Genomic DNA, 19,425 nt, shown 5'->3' on the forward strand with positions numbered 1-19,425 from the left:
AATCCTCATCTGAAAACTGCATTTTGTATTTATTAAGACTGATGATCTGAGGTTGTTAATTTTACACAAAAAACCTGTATTAAGTCACAGCAGTTGTATTTAATCAGGTGTTTCATTAGAGACTGTGCATTGACCTTTCACATTTTTGCACCTGAATGGTGTGGAACAGCTTTTACCCTTCCCAGACAAAAATTTCACTATCTCTCTGTCTCTGTGTCTGTCTCCTTGTCTGGTGGTCATGTCAGTTGCCTTTGGCTGCCTTGCAGATAACAAAATTGTCTCTCACCTCCTGGTGGCCGAGCCAGAAAAGATTTACGCCATGCCTGACCCAACCGTACCGGACAGCGACATCAAGGCCCTCACCACGCTGTGTGACCTGGCGGACAGAGAACTGGTGGTCAACATTGGTTGGGCCAAACACATCCCAGGTAGGGATTCTGATTTAATTCCCAATTTGAATCAATTCACTTTTTTGTCACAGCCACACCCACAGATAAAGAAATGCAAATACGTTGTTCGATTTGGGGGAAGGGTCTATCTTGAAACCAAATGGTATGTAGAACAGATGGATGATTAGCAATGACAGAGACTAAGATTGAAAGACTTAAATGTTATATTTCAGATAAATAGATAGATAGATATTTTACAGTGTATCTCATCTATTTCTACCTACAGAGGAAAGAAGAACTCAATCTAATCCTTTTAAGCCAACCTATAACCCCTTTTCTCCCTTAATCTCTCTTGATCTGCAATACAAGATGAAAGGAATTACCATAATGGCAGAACTAAAAATATGATCTTGGGGAAAAAAGAGGAAGGAAGTAACAAAAAAGCAGCAAAGTGCCCAAACTGGTTTGGCCGTTTGTAAGCGATCCTGCATAGAAGAGCAGCATATCAGATTAACAGATTAGCAGAAGGTTTTGACCTTTTGTCAGATAAAAATAATTACAGAATAAAGGAAAAGAAAAGGAAAATACTGCCCTGCTTTGCTACAGTAGAACAGCATAGCAGGGCTGTAAAGCACAGGGGAAAATACCAGATTAGAGACATAAATATTATTTAGTCATGCTGCGTAAATCTATACCAATAAAGCTGGTGGCGTTGGATAACAGGGTCCATGAATGATACGTATATGATATCAATAATGCGAAAATAACAGTGAAAAGGAAAAATCGAGATGAATTGAGTGGGAGAGATAGGAATACACATTGCCCCTAGTAAGTGTATTGATCTCCGAGCTGCCATATGGACAATAAGCAGACATACATATTGATCCATAAACTAAGAATAACACTAAGAATAGGTTTTTCTCTTTTTAGGATAATATACCATATTTCCCATACTTATCTCTTTTCCGATGTTTCTCACAATTTCCTCTCCTCCTCTGGTTTCTTTTTTTACTCTTTACTTCCATCCTGCTGAGTTTATGACTTGCTTTCAGGTTTAGTGCCTTATAAAACGTCTCACATCATTGCAGATTATAATCACAAACATCTAAACATGTTTTGGTGGAATTGTGTGCAAGATTAACACAAATAAGTCACAATTGGGAAATGAAAAATCAGATATTTAATTTTCACTTTTTTTTTTTCAAATAAAAATGTGAAAAATATGACATGCATTTATATTCAGCCTCTGTTGTTCTGTTACTCAATTGCCTTTAATCCTATATAGTAAATAGAGTTCACCGTAATCACGGTATAACTACTCCAGGTTTGTTAGTGAACAAAAAGCATTACAAAAATGTAACTTAATGGTGTAATAAGATGGTGGCGGCATCATGCTGTGGGGATGCTTTATTTCAGCAAGGATAGGAATGCTATTTAAAGTTAATTGGAAGACAGAAATAAAAGATGTGCAACAGAAAAGTTGCAAGAGACTTGGGGCCAGAGTGGAGGTTCATACATCCATATAGCCAGCGATACAATGTACAATGGAATAGTTTGGATTCAAGCATATTCACACATCAGAATGGCTCAAAGTTCAGACCTAGATTAAATCCAGTACCATATATTTTGAGAAAAAATAGGCAAAAAATGAAAGTCTCTGTATGTGTAGAGCAGTTTAATTGCAGCAAAATCTTTGTTCTACAATATATTGGCTCAGGATGGCTGAATTGAAATGCCCGCCACACTTCATATTTTTTAGCTGTAAAATGATATAGCCCTTTTACATAGATTTCCGGTTATGCTATACTTTGTTTTGATCTGTTACTTAGCCTTAAATAAAATAAATCAAATTTGGTATTTTATTAGTTAGAAGGTGACAAAACAGGATAAAAGTTCAATACCTTTGGGAGATTCTGTATACTCATAACACATACTTATCCATGTGTTATCTAATATACTTGGTTTGCACCTTTTCTTTTCTTTACTGTTCTTAAAAGTAAGCAGGCCAAGTTACACAGGTTATCTGATGAGCGTTGTATCTGTGCGTGTGTGTGTGGGTGTGTGTGCGAGCATCTTTCTGTAAAAAGGGAGTGAAGCGCAACGATTGCTTGGAGGAGGAGAGAAGATGGTGTGATTAGATGAACGAGGAAGGCAATCCACTGCTCCGAGAGAAAGATAGAACTCTTCATCTTCCAAGTGTGTGCGTGCGTGTGTGTGTGAGTGATATGAGCATCTTATGAAATCCTCACTGTTTACAGCACTGAACAGTGATGTCCTCACAGAGCATGATCTACTGTTCACTCACAGTGTAGAGGATTGTCAGAAAGAAATACACCTCCTCAACATTCTTTATCAGTTCCTGACATGCACACACACTCACGCCCGCACGCACCCAGAACAAGAACAGAAAAGGATAGACCTTTTCTGTTAACCTGTTAGCAGCCATCTTGTTTCACATCTTGTCGGGCGCGCGTGCGTGCTAGAGACGACTGTGTTTTGAGTGTGTGCACGTACACAAGCCTTTGCTCGCCATGGTACAGTAATTTTTTTAATCAAATTGATGGAGAGAGACTGAGAGACAAAGGCAAAAAAAGACAACGGCAGAGAGAGGGGAGGCGAAGCCAATTTATGTTTCATGATATGGCTGCGCAGCGCTGCACATACACACATGCACATTCGCGCTACGTGCACACAAAGGCTCCTAACAGTGGTAACAACGTGTCAAGGCGAGCGCCAGGCAGCTAATTTGAAGTCATTAGATGTCTGCCGTACTGGCAACAATTTGTTACGCTCTCACACGCACAAACACACAGGCAAAAAAAACACATCACAAACACACACTGAGTTAAGAGCCGTCTGCGGATAGCGAGGAGCCTAAATTGTAAACTAATTTAAACATCACTCAGCGTTAGAGAGGCTGCCTGCAAGACAGGCCCCCGGATAACAAGACCAGAGCTCTTGTGTGTCTGTGTGTGTGTTGCTGGTCATGTTTGACACACAGAATCGTCTCATCTAAGAGACTTTTGACATTATACAAATACACATATCCCTCTGATTGGTTATTTTATTCTAAGATATAAGTTTCTGTGTTCATTTTCAAACTGACATGGCCTTATGCAAACATCTGATATGTCATTAGGAAAGGAAAATGGGGTTTCAGCAGCAGTGTGTCTCCTCGTGTCCCAAAAGGAATCATACGCCTGTACTTTTAACACAAATACATAAGCACAGGTGAGCCTTTTGCTAATTCAAACTGAGAGAAGTCCATACACACACACTCACCTGTTCATAGCCTGTGCATGGAGCATGAAGAGTAAGCCGTCACACTCTGGGAATTGTGCTTATGTGGAAATATCAGAAGTTATTATTCAAAGGGCATGAAAGGCCTTACCGTCCAATAATATGGATTAGTGACGAGAAGATCTCATTTTAATAGCTCTCAAAGAGGCAACTCCAGATGCATATTAGGCTGCATGTCATGGTGAAGCGTGCATTCGTGTGTGTGTGAAGACCGGAGTGCAGTCAGGTGGGAAGAGGAGGAGAACAGCAAATATTTAAACAGAGGAGAATAAGAGAGTGAATTAAAGAAAGGAAAGGCCATTCAGAATGAGCCATTTATCTGTCAGTAGAATTAGTCTTTTCATCCTCTTTTCTCTTCTTTTACTCACTCTTTCTCTCCACTTCCATAATAACTAAATGGCTACCAGGCAGTCATACTAGCAGCTCTTATCTAGACTTGTGGACACAAAAGAGAAAGACAGACAGGGCGAGCACTTGACTTGACGAAAGACCAAGGAATGAACAAATGAATGAATCAACGACTGAGAGCCGGAACCTATAACAGAGCCCTTTTTTTTTTTTTTTTTTTACCAGAACCAGGGGCCTTGCCATTAGTGTGTTTTTTACAACCCCCTCCCATTTTCTTTTTTATTCAAGAAGAAATTGCTCTTGGGTCTCCCCCTATTCTTTTGCCTCCCTATCTCCTTTTACTTGCTCTGTCTTTTCTTACAGTCTTTCTCCCTCGCTGTTCCCCTTTCAATTTTGACACTCAGGATAAGCGGTCTATGTGTCGGCTGTAACGTGGCATGATTGAGTTGTAAAAAATGGGCAGTGGTAGGTGGAGGGGTGTCACCATTGGTCCAGCCATTTCATCAGTCTCTGTGGAGATGTGGGCTACCGATTGGAGTGGTGGAGGTGGTGATGGAATGAGGAGAGGGGGAGGAAATCAACTATGTTATGTCTGCACACATCATGCATTACCATATAAAAAGTAACCGAAGAGACAGTAGTTGAATTCAGAAAAGTAACTTTTTAATAATTATGTATTTAATTATGTAGGTAACATAATTTGTTGACACCCTTTAATTTCCTGCTCTCTTTTTGAAGCACTTTGTGATTTTTATTTATGAAATGTGCTGAATAAATAAAATGTAGTTTCTTGTATAAGCAATAACTGAAGTGATCTAGTACATCAATTACACTAAAGCTCTCTCAAAATCCTCCCAAACAGACAGGAACTACTATAAATCAAAAAACAATGATCTTCCAACTCACATGTGACCTTTTTCTTTATTTCGCTTTCTCTGTCTCTATTTTATTTTTCTTTATGGCCTGAAATAACCTCCCATTTGCTCTAACTCCGTGGTATCTTCAACCTTTTCATTATTGAGTCAACCTCGACTCTCAACCTCTGTCTCCTCCCACACTCTATTCACATAGTCCCTGTCAACTAGCCTATTATTTCTTTGTTCAAATGAGTTTTTTATTTATTTTGTTGCAGAAAAAAGGCTCTTGAATGTGAAGCATTCAGATCAATTGCTTATCAATCAGAACACTAAAAGAAACATTTCTTGGCCCCAAAAGGAAAACTTCACACCCAGAGTCTTTCATTTTTGTCTTATTTTTTTATGTGTGTTTTCTTACATTCAAACAGTTTAGAAATGGTTGTCAAATAGAGAATTAGTTTGTCAAGTAAATGCAACCCAGCTAAACATTTCTAAAGGGTTAGGGTTAGGGTAGGTGTGTGAATTAAATTCAGTAACCCTAATTTTGAATGAGAATTACTGCTCTTTTTACCAATTCAGATATAGACACTGTAGCCAAGCGACACACATACAAACTGTTGCACATGTTCAAGACTTTGATACTCCAGCTGACATAATTAACACTGGAACACATCACAACAAGCTGCATAAGGTACTTTCTATGATCCCCCCAGGCTTCTTTTAAACTCAGCAAAGCATCAGTAAAAAAATTAATGAAATCACCAGAAACAGGAAATATAGCACTCTCACTTTCCTATTCCATTTGGCAACTAAATTGGAACAAAACTTCTTAAACTGAACAATTATTTCTTTCTTCAAGTCTTTAATTGCCTCCATTTCTTTCTTTGTTGCTATACCTTTTCCAGTTCATCTTTTAATGTGCCCCCTCTCAAAGCTATTAGGTAGTTTAATAAAATGTCATGAAAACACACAGGGTTAAATATGTCAACAGAAACTCTCACACACTCACACCCACCCACGCATTTGCCCTCATTCTGTCTACAAATGCTGGTTCACTTTGACAGTGACAGCATTTAGGCGCCTTCTTAACCCAAAAGAAAACTGACAAAATCCTGAAAAAGTTCAAATGTACGCATTGAGTTAAAGCTACATAGTTACATACATTGTATAAAACGACACATAACCATTTTTTCGCCATCTGTAGTTGTATAAAGTGAAACATTATACAAGGAATGTTAAGTCAGTTAGGAATATGAAAATAATTCATGTTTGCTAAATGGGTTTCTTCACAACATTTCAATTAACTGGTACACATGTGGATGTATTTTAAGGGGCACCTTAAACACAGCCTTGTGTGACATCATGGAAACAACAAAAAACATGACAAGATTTAAAAGAGAACTGTCAACTTCTAAAAGTCTGGTTTGTCCTGCACTTTCCAGTTTCCTGCCACGCCCTTTTCTTCAAATAGTTCTGTGTAGATAAAAACATCATGAGTATATCTGGTGTCTTTATCCACAGTGAAATCAGACTTTGTTTTGCCTTGTTGCTGAAAATGTGCTATATAAATAAAATTACCTTTACTTTCAGTTTTGATATGCACTGAAAAGCCACAAGGCAAGGAACAAAAGCTTAATTTTTTTAAGCTTCCATCAGACTGATTACACTAGAATTGGAAGTTTTGGGCCACAGTGACCCTTTAAACTCGGACGCTTACAAGCCTGAGAACACAACCCAACTGTGGATTATGGTGGTAGTAGCATCATGTTTTGTGGGACTTTTGCTGAAGGGGGGACAGGTGTGCTTCACAAAATAGATGGCATTATGAGGAAAAAACATTGTGTAAACACTGAAGCAACATCTTAAGGTTTTGAAGCTTTTACACAGAGATCTAACAAATGGACAGTAATCCAGCAAGATGACAGTAAAGTCAATGTTTTGGAGTTTCCATCAGAAAGCTCTGATCTTAATCCATAGAAAATAGCAAAATAACCTACAAGCCTGATTCACTTATAGTATTGTCGGGAGGAAAGGGAATTTCTTTTGGTAATCCAGACTATGCTAACACAGGGGAAAAAAATATTGTGATGTAGTGTCAGAAAGTGGGGGGAAATCAACCATTTTGTCTTTTCACAAGGTGTATTAAAATATTTCTTTTCAATTGTATATTTGCACAGAAAACACAGTTAATATTTCTTGAGAAACTTGAATTATATCAATAAACATTTTAGATTTAGAAGATAAAAGCATCGTGGCTTGAGTTGGGTTCTTTTTCTTTGATGTGGTATAATCGACTGCCATTCCCATACTGTAATGACGTCTAACTTAATCTGACTTTATTGGAATCTGATTTGCATTTGGAATCCCAATCTGATTTAGTTAATGGGCCTTGGTAGATTTCGATGGCTATCTGCAAGCTTGTGCTTCAAGTCTCTGTTGATTTTCCTTCAGCGCTGTTCACTGTGTTTGATTTCCATTTCTGCTCATCCCCAAGGTTTAATATGTGTCTGTTTGCTTGTGTGAGAGAGTGTTTGTCTGTTTTATTGTTCACATCCATGCAAAAGAGATATCTTATTTTCCTTTGCACCATCATGAATTCCTCTTGCAGTACAAACAAACACATCCTTGTTTGCAGATGAAAACAAATATTGATGGAATCAAATTAGGGAAAGAATATTTGATATTTGATTCTAATGTTTGGATTAAATTGGACTATTTTTATTAGATTAAGGCAGAAGCATCACCATTATGAGAAAATGAAGGCGCTTTCTTGACTGTGCCTTGCTTTTTTTATCTTCCAGCAAGACCAAGGAACACCCTCTCTTACTTTTTGACAAATGCATATTATATATAACATATGAACATATCTTTTGCATGTTTCTGTGTCTTTCTTATCAAGATAATTTCAAGATTCTTGACCGTCTTAATATGCCTTACTTCAAGTAGCGGAAAAAATTGGCAAACTTATTCGTATTTGTAACCTTTGTCTAAAAGAATTCAACTATTTTTAAACTGTCTTTACAAACAAAAATCTGAAAAGTGTGGCATGCACTTGTATTCAGCCCCTTTTACTCAACTTTATTTCAATGAACTTCCTTTGGACTACTCGCTTCCAAAAGCCATTTATATCACAAATGTAAATTTGTGACCTTTGTGATTTCTATTTTTGTGTTATTTACTTGTATTTCAATATTTTTATTTATTTCTTATATGAACTTTTTTGTGTCTTTAGTAAATGAAATGACGATGATCATTTTAGCTGAGTATAAGCACAGCTGTTCTCTGAATGCTCCAGAGGTGTGTTCAAGAACATCTGTGAACAAACCACTTCATGAAAACCAAGGAACATAGCAGACGGGTCAGGGATAAAGTTGTAGATAAGCATGTGGAAGAAGGACTTCTGGTCAGATAAGATAAAAAAAAACATTTCTAAAGTTTTCACCTGCATATAAGGAAAACACTATGTGTGGCAGAAAACTAAGACTTCCTATCATCCAAAACAAACTCTACACTCTTTGAAATATGGTGGTGGACAATTAGTTTTTGGCATTAAGTCTGACAGAACTCGTGCTAATTTGCAAAGTTAATTTAGCAAAACTATCTGTCTCTAAATATTTAAAGCTGATACAGATATACCCCAGACTTGTGACTGTAAATGCTTTGAATGATGGTTCCACAAAGTACCAACTCAGAGGGAATGAATACAAACACATTTTTATTTTTTTTTACATTTTTATTTGTAAAAAAAACAAAAAACAAATAAATAAAGCAACCCATGAAATTTTTTTTCTTATCAAGAGAAAAAAGTATTTGCAAAATTGTTCCTCTGCATTGTTTTGTAATCTAATGTTTCTTTTTCAAGTAATTACATTTGTTTTTCAGTCTATGAAAGACTCTCTGCAGTCTGACAATCCTGACCTATCTATGTCAGCTATTCTCTGCCTCCTTTTCACACAAATTTCTAATAATGTTATACATGTTTCTGTTAAGAAGCACTTTAAAAACACACACATCCAAAGACGTCACTGTACTTACATACAGTACACAGACTCACACAGTTTTATATGTCAAACCAGACAAGCAGTAACAAATAAATCAACAGACCATCTGAGCCCATCATCATCTAAGTCATTATGAGCAAACAGTCAGTTTTTACTACTTTCAATTTGCTTCTGTGTTTGTGAGTTTTTGTCTGTGTGTTTGTGTAGTTGTGCAGGTGTCCTAGACGGAAAAAGAGAGAAATGATGTGATATGATGATATGCTGGCGGGGCATAAAGATAGATGATCATAATTACGCACAGGCCAAACTCCATTTCAAATCATCATCATCCTGGTCTATCTGTTGGAGCGCACACACAGATACACACCAAGAGCTCACCCAGAGATTCATCCACCTCAACACACACACGCATATCACACACCTAAGGTATGCATACTGCAAATCTAGCGGAAGGAGGGACAGGCTTGTCATGGCTTCACATTATTTTATCTCGGTTCATGCAAAGTTCACAGACAGGCATGAAATGGTTATTCTTCCTCTGCCTCGCTCTTCTCTATCCTTCTATTTATTCCTTTTTCACTTTTTGTTCCTCCATAGTCCACTTCATTTTACTCTCCTGTAGCTTTTCCTTCTCGCTGATCTTTTCTATTCTGCTTTTCCTTTTTCCTACTTTTTCTCCTCCCCACCCCCTCTTCACCCTTTTTAAATAACATACAAGAGGGTTTCCATAAGGACATTAGCAGATGGGAAAATAGGTTTGATGTATGAGAGTCACCAGCTGAAAACAATGTAACAAGTGCAAACATTTCGTAGACAAGCAAATGAAACCATCTGCAAGCTAACAGCAGTGTAGGACTGCACATTCTTTCATAGATAGTTGTCTTTTTAGAAACTGGACTAAGTACAGATGTACCTGACTGCCTGCCTTTACTCACATCATGTAATTCCTGCAAGAGTTTGCCACTTTTCACCTGCTGTGTAAGAAATGGCTGTGGCTTCTCCTCCCTTTGGTTTACAGGGCACCCAAAGTAAATACAAACACACACACGTACATGCCCACAGTAGTAATAATTTGTGTCTGCTTAATCTTGATGGGATGTTTCATCTGCAGGCTGCCATCACAGCTGGCTGCCTTATTGTCTGGGTCAGACTGATGGGCTTCTGTTAAGTGCCTATGAGTGTGTGCAGGTGTGTGGGTGTGCGTTTGTGTGTCATTTTTCCAGTTTATATGTTTTGGTTTTTTTAATACTGCTAGTCTTCATGTATCCTTGTACATTAGCACATAACTACTTGTCCTCTAATATAAAAGGTAGTTTTCTCCTTGTTGTCTGACCACTATATTTCCACATTGGAGTATGTATGTGCATTGTGTGTGAGTTGTCTATCAAGCCACACACACAGCCGAACCAAGCCATTGGCTTGGTTGCTGATGATGACATATGAGTTCCTGGCCTTGGTAATGGCTGTTAAATCTCATAATTACACGCTTCTTTATTGCAATGCATAATGACCCCACAGCACTATTGGACAATTAATTAAGATTTTCAGCCCAGGCTTTTTCAGGCCCAGATGAGGAGCTGGAATGAGGTCTAATGTTCTTGTCTTCAAGCAACGACATTAAGACATGGTGCTTCAGGAAAGGAGGCTCCGTGTGGATCCGTTTTTATCTCTGCCGCTGTGTCCCTCTGTTTATGTCTTTCACTCCCTTCCCTTCCTCTTTTCTGCATCGCATCAGTGGTTGAAGCCTATCCTCTAGCTGACTGGGTTCTCAATGGTGATTTTGGCAAACATATCTCTAATCTGTGAATGGTAAATTAATCCCTGTGGAGTTTCAGTGGTGCTCCCTTTATGGAAGCTACGGGGGATTAGACAGATAGAATCAACACAGCCTCATAATCTCATATAGAGACACCCGGCCTGGATAAGGACCACTGGGTTTGTTTTAAAGCCACAATCAGTAAGATTTTGCTGATACACCAATTATGCCGGGGAGTACATCCTGTGACGTTATTTTTAAATACTTTTTTAATACATTTGTAACCAAAAAGCAATGTTAGATCTACTATAAAAGGCCAGATGCCCTGGATTCTTAAAAAGACACATATGGATAATCTGTAATGAGATCTCCCAATTATACCTACTAGGCAAACCATTATGACCACTGGCAGGTGAGGTGCAAAATATAAATTCGTCACCATGACATGTTATTGGGTAGGTTGAATTAGGCTGCAAGAGAATATTTTGTCCTCCCAAGTTTACCTAAAAATTTGAGCAATTTGACCAAGACCACATTCTGATTGCTGGACAATGAGGTCAGCATCCCCAAAATTAAAACTCTTGAGGAGTATTTTGATAACAGGGTAGTGATCAGAAAAACAGAAGTGGGCTCATCTGATGATGCATAAAGGGAGAAAAAGTTAGTTCATATACGTAGTTCAAAACAGACTTATAAACTACAGTACCCCAATTTGCTGAATAATTTATTGCTGGTTCTGATAGGAGCATATCAGAATGTCACAGTTTGTGTGTATGGGGTTGTAAAGCAGCAGAACAGTCACGGTGCCCAGTCCATCCCTGGGAACCGTGACTTGGGCTCCAGTTCCCAAGACCTCAATTCAGTCAATGATGTTCTGGACAAACAGGTCCAATCTATGAAGGCCTAACTTTGCAACTTATAGGACTTAAAGGATCTGCTGCTATCATGTTTGTGCCAGATCCCACAGCACACCTTCAGAAGTGTACTGGAGCTTATGCCTTGATGACTCAGTGCTGTTTTTGCAGGAAAAGGTGGACCAACACCATAATAGGCAATCTGTCATAATGCTATACTTGGTTGGTGTCCTATCAGCATTGACTCTTGTTGCATTTTAAGTTTGTAATCATTAGTAATGACCAGCAGCATTACATGTGTTGTATATGTTTGTCAAAAAGGGACAGACAGAAAGAGTTACTTTGTAAGCTGCTCGGCTGTGTGAATACGCAGTTAATTCCCCAGACAGATTTGTGCACACACACACACACACCCCAACACACCCCGAGTGGTCAATCCAGTCTGCATCAGCAATATATTGACGGAGGGAATGGCAGGATGCAAAGGTGGAGGATGAGGAAAAGGACGGATGATAGAAGTAAAGGAAAAAGTGAAAAGAGTATTAGTAGTGAAGGGCTGAAAAATAAGGTGTGAACTGCAGCAATATATTTATTTCAGTAAAAATCATTAAGTAGAACTGAAGGTTATCCCTGGAGCAGGTCTCTGGTCTCTATATGGAGTCAAAAAGACTTGGCCTCAGTGGAGCTTGCAGTGCTCATACACTTAACTACACACCCCCACACACTCCTTGACTCTGCCCTGGTGGAGCTAGAAGTAGGTAATTAAAATGTAAATATTGATATTTTATTATTTGAAATGGCTCCACTGCGATGCTCTTAATGTCACTCCATCTGTCGTCTCCACGGAGACTTGGGGTTGCCCTGGACGACCTCAACGACCAGCTGCCCCCACCCAAGCAACCCCACAACGGCAACAGCTAGCGCACTAGACAACGCCTTCGTGTTGAGACAATATCATTTTGGGTCTAATTAAGTGTTAAATATTAGCACCCGCAACCACAGAGACAGCACACACACCAAACACACACACACACACACACAATGCCTCCTCTCTTCTACGTCTCTGTCTTTTACACACACACACACACGCCTACACACTTACAGAGCACTCATCTTCACTACAGCAATGGGAAGATTTTAAGTGTTAATCTTGCAGTGCTGCTGATGGTGTCTAATGTATGCAATTAACAGTCAGGCAGGGCTGAGGGTTTGGTAATTAGCTGGCTGTTCACACTGATTAGAGGCTACCGCAGCCCTATGACTGCTCTGCTCTCCCCCAGGCCGCATGGAGGAAAGGGGGGTTGGTGAAGAAAAGAGAGCTCAAGGGGGGAAGGGGGAAGAAAGATATTTTAACCAAGAATGTTTGAGAGGATGAGGATCCAGGTGTATAATTGTGTTTGTAATGTATCTTTAGTAAATGCGACTAAATTGAAAAGAAAATACAGTTTTGAAATCAGTGCTATAACCAAATAAAGTAATTTATTAATTTTCCTGTGGTTTACTATTTAATATCAACACAAAAAGATTATGAAATAGTCTTCAGCAAAAGTTACAAACACTTTATACACAAAGGCTTGTCATCAGTATACTTAAATTTAGTTGTCATGAAATAATCATAAAGATGAACGTGATTGTATGTGAGGTTAGAGGCTCCTTGTTTGACAGGGTTGAAAAAGTAGCTCGTACTTCAGAGAAGACTTTTTTTTTTATTGTAAGAAAGCCGTTTGTCACAGTGTGTAAAAAGGTTATAAATGTGTCCAACAGTCAATGGTTGACAGCAACCAAACTCATTCAAAGTAAAACATTTGACCCTTAACTTAATATATTATTTCTGACTTTTATCATTGTGTCTGAACTTCATATTCTTAACCATAAGAAAGGAAAAGCAAAGTAAAAACATGAAGAATGAAACAGTGGAAAACATCAGTGAATATTAGCATTAGGCAAACAGCTTCCAATTATTTCAAATAGAATCACTTCCTGTTTTATTTATTCAGACACTCAACAATAAATGCCAACCTGTTTCTGCGCGTCTTCGTTGAAGATGAAGGTATATTTCTATTTTTGGTGGGAAGAAAATTTTACCTAATTTTGAAATAATTCACAGCAGTTCATATGTTTTTTCACATGTTGAACTAAATAAAAAGGTCAAACTAAGAAGTCCCACAAGTTCCAGTGTAACAGACTGTGTTTTGGATGCTCTTTGCTTTGATTTTAGTCAAACTCAGTTAAATATTAGTCACATGGGCTTTTAATACATAAGCAAAATTTCTGTTTTTTTATTATTATTTTTTTGGCGGGGGATTCAATACAGCTGCCTCTATCAAGGAACTTAAAGCACTTTTTTTTTTATCCAATCTGTCAGTTGTATTCACCAGGTCAGACCACAAATAACACTAAGAATCGGTTTCAGCCAGGAGAACTTTACAAGGATTTTGGCCATGAATGCTGAAACTTAACATATGATTTAGAAGTGTATGTCATGTCAACTCCAAACCCAATGTGTCTAAGAACCCACAATGTGTACGCAGGCGTGCGTGTGTGTGTGTGGAAGAGAATGTGTATCCTGTGTGTATCTTTAAGCTCTTTTAAATTAACTGGTTTTCTGGGTAGATTTGTTTCCATCTCGTTGCGCATCTCTGTGTAATTGGGTCAGCTGGTGGATGTGTGTGTTTGGGTGTGTGAGCGCAAGACAGTTTGCGTTCTTCACATTTCTTGTGTGTATTGTTTCAGCCTGACCAAAGCCATCACAGGGGGCCCATGTTCATTTTGGCTGTCGTCTGTCCGTATGGTACGGAACAGTTTGAGATACGAACACACAAACATGAACACACACACACACTCAGAGAGCACTACAAGGGAGCACTTGCATTGCCCAGCAGGAAACAATTTGCGCATGTTTAAACACAAACACATACAGACAGTGTAGTGAGAGCGAGCACTGGAGTTTCATGCCGTCACACAGTGTGCCTGCATGACAAAAACACACACTGAGATACACACAGGGCACCGTTGAGCTGGTAACTGTTGGAAACTTCACGCATCCTCATGCAATCTTGGTCTCAGTGGGCCAGTAGACTTAAATCTGTCCCCTGCAGGACACAGTATGTGCACATGCTGAACATAGAACATTCCACTGTTGGAAATGAACAATGAGAAACAATCAAAGGAAATTCATTGAAACTCCATTGTTCTCATCTCCTCTTGTCTACCTATAAGAAGATCTGACACACTGAGTGTTTGGTTGCCTTTTTTTTTATTATAAAATTCTCATCTTTCCATTCAACTTCCCATGGATATAGCATGCTGTGAACATCCAGCTTCTTTAGCAATAATGTTTAATGACTTTCAGATATCCAGAGAGGGACTCATTTTAGAAAAAAAAAAAATTGTTTGATTTTCATGTGGACAAAGTGTTAATTTTTTTTGACACTTTTGTAGTGAAGTGAGACATCGTCATCTTTTTACGTTGTCATTAATGAGCGTAAGGTAATTATGCACGACGACACACTCCCTTGTGCCCTGATTTTGCTTACTGCATAAGCAGTTTCACAACGTTGTTTTACATTTCTGGGATGCAGCTTGAAGCAATTTAATTTCTTAAAACTTCAAGTCAGATAACTTTCCAAAAACAAATGTGGATTACAGCTGTCACATTGTTTAGGCTGAGTGAAACATCTGGTTGCCCTGTAGACATGGTCAAATAAGTAGCAGCTATTTTAACAGAACGAAAGGGTGGTCCCTGGCTTCATTATGACGTAAATAACTGGGATATTTATGTCATTTATATTTTACGTATTTACAAGTAAAAATCCTTAAGCGTCTTTCCATGCATCCATTGTCTTACGTTTATCGGGTCACATGGGCAACAGGTCCAAAATAGAAATCCAGACATGCCTCTCCCCCAGTGATAACACCAACCTCATACAATCACAGCGCTTATCAATGAAATGTGTTTTAAAAAGTGAACATAGGATAACATAAAAGACGGGCAACTTGTCAATCCTCAGATTACATTCAGAAGCTTTACAAAAACTTTGCGTTTTTTTTTTATCTTGCTCATCAGTACCTCCTTTGTCCGTCTCTATATCTGTACGTATATGGCATTTGTCCAGCTGCAGTTCTTAACAAGACCTTAAGGAGTATCCAAGCCTTTGTTTATCATCCCCTAACCTGAAGTGTTCCACTTTGGGCTTTGAAAACTGTAAAAAAGACTAAAAAAAAAACTTATAAAGCCATCACATTTGGTGTCAACATATCAACATATTAGCATATGCAAATCTTGGCAGCCCCTCACACTGTTGGGAATATAAACAAACCCAGTACTACCAACTTTTCAACTATTAATGTGAAAAATAAGCTTAAATTTTTATCGTCTGATGTAAGACAAAATATAGGTTTTTGATATGTAGAAGATTCATACTCCAGTAAAACATATCACACTTATCTTGCCGCAGCAATGTTGGCCTATTTTATCTAACCTAAAGTCTCACAGTGGGATTAAGTTGGAAGTTGGCTCATTTTGATTAGATATAGCCCAGCAGCACTGATTTGACCTGCTTCTCTGCTGGCAGCACATCGGCCATGTGCACACATTTTCACAAAATGTATGGTGTAGAGATATTATCCACCATGGAGGACCATGACTAAACTATGCTTAAACCACTGAGACAAAACTGTCCAACTGATGTGTATCATAAAGTTGGTGAACAAATTCGGATGCCCTTTGTCGGTCTGTATTTGTTTGTGGCTTTTTAATATCAGCTTGCAATTAACAATGTTGACAAATATTTACTAACATGAATAAACCTTAAAAAATGAAGAAAAAAAACTGTTTACATTTTTGACTTTGTAAATATATTTCTATGAAACATATGTCTTCTGCTTAATAATAAAATAGAATATTCTAACTTTTATTCCCATTGAAAATGGCTAACATTGCACACAACTATTTCTCTTCAAATGCACATAATAAAAACATTAGTTAGTATTTTGTAATACAATGCATTTTAGTTTGATATGCTAATCGCTACTAAACAATGAAGACCACAGTAAGATTAAAAAGACAGATGCAGCAGTTTTGAGTTTTTTAATGAATTTCAAGAGGTCTCAAAAATATTTGGAAAATTTCCTTAGGCCAATATCAGAAAACCCATGTGGCTACAAGAAACATATCACTTAAGGTGAGATGCTTCTTGTGTCCTAACTTTCCTTCAACCAAATTTTGTTGCAGCTAAATCTCTTTCTTTTCAACATACGAAATCGATTCAACATCGAGATGAGGACATTTATTAATAAAGACCTGGAGGACATCAACACCCTCTTGTTTTCTTTTCCTAAAAAAATAAAGGCCAAACTACTGACCTAGAAATTTGCTAGTTGTATTAAGTTGTATAATTGTGTGCAATGTTAATAACAGTGATCAGATCCCCACAATAACACCTGTTTCATTATGCTACACACACAGAGATACACACACAAATATATTTGTTGATGCAACAGTTATCACACACCAGCATAGCATGCTCATACATACACTGAATCGCATTTATGTGTTCATAAGCATCAATCGCTTCTCACTGGTTCCAGTTTGCCCTGTAACCACACAAAAACAAATATAGGGCTCCGAGATATGTGTGTTTGTGTGCATCTGCGAGGCAACTGGAGCGTGAGAGAGGGCTATCCTGTAGGTGTGTGTGTGTGTGTCTGAGCCCGGCTGTTGTGCGGTCTCCGGTGTAAACGTGCAGTCAGGACTCATTTGGCAGACAAACAGGCCGCAGGGTGGCTGGGGAATCAACGTGTGTTTCCTTGTGTGTGTGCGTGTTTGTTTTCATGTGGCTATCTGATGGAGAAAAGTGAAAAGAAAAGAGAAAGAGAGCACAAGAGCAAGCAGAGGAGGTTAAGTTTGCATGACTGCACTGTAGCCTCTTTCTGTCAGATGCCGTGTGGCACATGCGCAGAGAAACACACACACACCCACACGCACACAGACCATTACGCACTTATGGTAAAAAATATACTAAAACTCATGAAAAGGCACAAAACAAGCAACATTCCACGATTTCTGCTTCCAGACAGAACTATAATTGGCTGCTCTCAATGAACAGCCGCATAAACTTCTTGTAGATCTACACATTTCTGAGCAAATGTTTAGTCGTTTTAATGTACGCTGCTCCACATCCAACTAAGCAACTAAAACTAAGTTCAAAGCTCCACACATTACAACAACCTTACAACCCACTCACACCTCCTAACTCAGTATGAGATGCCTTATCAACAATGGGCAGAAAGGAAATGTAATTAGAACCAAATAAGGAACCTTCTTTTGTCAATTGAAATCACAGGTATGAAAGAAAGGTCTCCACCCCTCCCACCTCCACCATCAGCTCTCCTCCTACCTCCTCTCCCCCCACTTTTACTTTCTTCTCTCCTCCATCGCTCTCTCTCTCATACTTTCTCTCCCTCCATCAATACCCCTCTCTCTCCATCATCAGCACTAAATTCCCATTGATGTTTCTTTTCTTCTGCTGTATCGATCGCTTCATGAGAAGGAGGGGAGGAAAGGTGGAAGAGAAGAAGGGAGAGATGGTGTTATCTGTTAATTAATTTGTCCTGAAGCCGGCCGCCTATTAATCAGACAGATAAGAGGCATTGGATGGCTGAACGGCGCAGACAGGCTGGTGAGGCAGAGAGAGGGAGAGGCACACACACACACACGCCAACACACGCTTAGGTGTGCACATGCAAAGACTCATGTATGGGCATTTTGTGTAAATAGACTATGGGAAAAAATAGAACAAGCCAGCACCATGAAAGTGTAGCTTTGTTTATTATTTACTACTCTCAAGATATACAAATCTTCATAGAATAGTTGCAGCATAAAGACACCTCATCCTGATAAAAATTGTTGATGTGACTCAAAAAGAAAAGCTGCACTTTCAGCTCAATAAATTAATTACAAGGTTTTAATTATTGGTCTTTATTTGCATGCTGTGTGTGTGTGTGTGTGGGTGTGTGTGTGGGTGTGCCGGTGTGCACATGTGTGCACTTTATTTGTAATTAGGAGGGATGTGTTTGTCAATGACCGCATTTACAAACCCACTTATCATGCAGATGATTTTTGATGATGTAAACAATTTTTATTAGTAGTAGTTGTGTTTATTTTAATTTGTGTACAAAGTTTTTGTAATCGGGACCTCAAATACCTCACTTTTGAGTGTGAAAAGGTTGTTTTTTCTTTTGCTTTGTTTTTTTTTTTTGCAAGGCGCTATATTTTTGATGTGTGTGTGTGTTTTTTTTTATATCTCTTGAAATGAAATATTTGTTGAAACACCCAACAACATTACAATCAACACTAGCTTGCAGCTTCGCCTTAATGAGGCACCTGTCCCCAATACACAAACTCCACCTAATATATCCAGCATCTCAAGAGGAGGCCCATTGCAGCAGATGTTGCTAAAGTTATATCTGCCTTCTCATCTGCCTGTTTTCTTGGCAGGATGCTCTATTCCAACACACACACACAAATGAACAAACTGGGGGAAGTGGCTCTGCAATGAGGTCTGACAGGTGTGCTCTCATGGTCCACTGTCGCTGCATTCTCTATGAAGGTTTGCACTCATGAAAAAGCAGCCATGTAGGCAGACAGGCAGGTGTGAATGGACAGGTGTGTGAGGAAGGGACAGCTGTGAGGAGATGTGTGAGTGGGCAGGTGTTCCATTAAAGAGAAATAAAAAGGAAAAGACAGAGCGTTTGAGTTTATCATACAAAAGTAAGACAATTACAAAAAATAATGCAAATAAAAACATAAGGATCAGACCATAATTAGGAATAATATTTAAGCATTTAAATGGACAAGATGCATGAAAATGGAGCAAGAAAAAAAAAAGAACAAACAGATGAGATCAGTCAATGAAAGAC

General features: G+C 38.6%; 1 protein-coding gene across 6 annotated transcripts in view; it reads left to right on the forward strand.

Moving 5' to 3' along the window:
* Positions 1-19,425, forward strand: part of esrrga (estrogen-related receptor gamma a) — a 73,150-nt gene that overhangs the window by 42,763 nt on the left and 10,962 nt on the right. For 4 of the 6 annotated variants that reach the window (XM_032561251.1, XM_032561247.1, XM_032561248.1 and 1 more), the window contains exon 6: positions 246-428. In XM_032561251.1, coding sequence (XP_032417142.1) covers positions 246-428 — 183 coding nt within the window. The remainder of the gene's footprint in view (positions 1-245; positions 429-19,425) is intronic. The other 2 variants (XM_032561249.1, XM_032561250.1) reach the window with 1 other exon arrangement.

The sequence above is a fragment of the Xiphophorus hellerii genome, chromosome 4 (genome assembly GCF_003331165.1).
Source record: "Xiphophorus hellerii strain 12219 chromosome 4, Xiphophorus_hellerii-4.1, whole genome shotgun sequence".
In the NCBI taxonomy this organism is placed as follows: domain Eukaryota; kingdom Metazoa; phylum Chordata; class Actinopteri; order Cyprinodontiformes; family Poeciliidae; genus Xiphophorus; species Xiphophorus hellerii.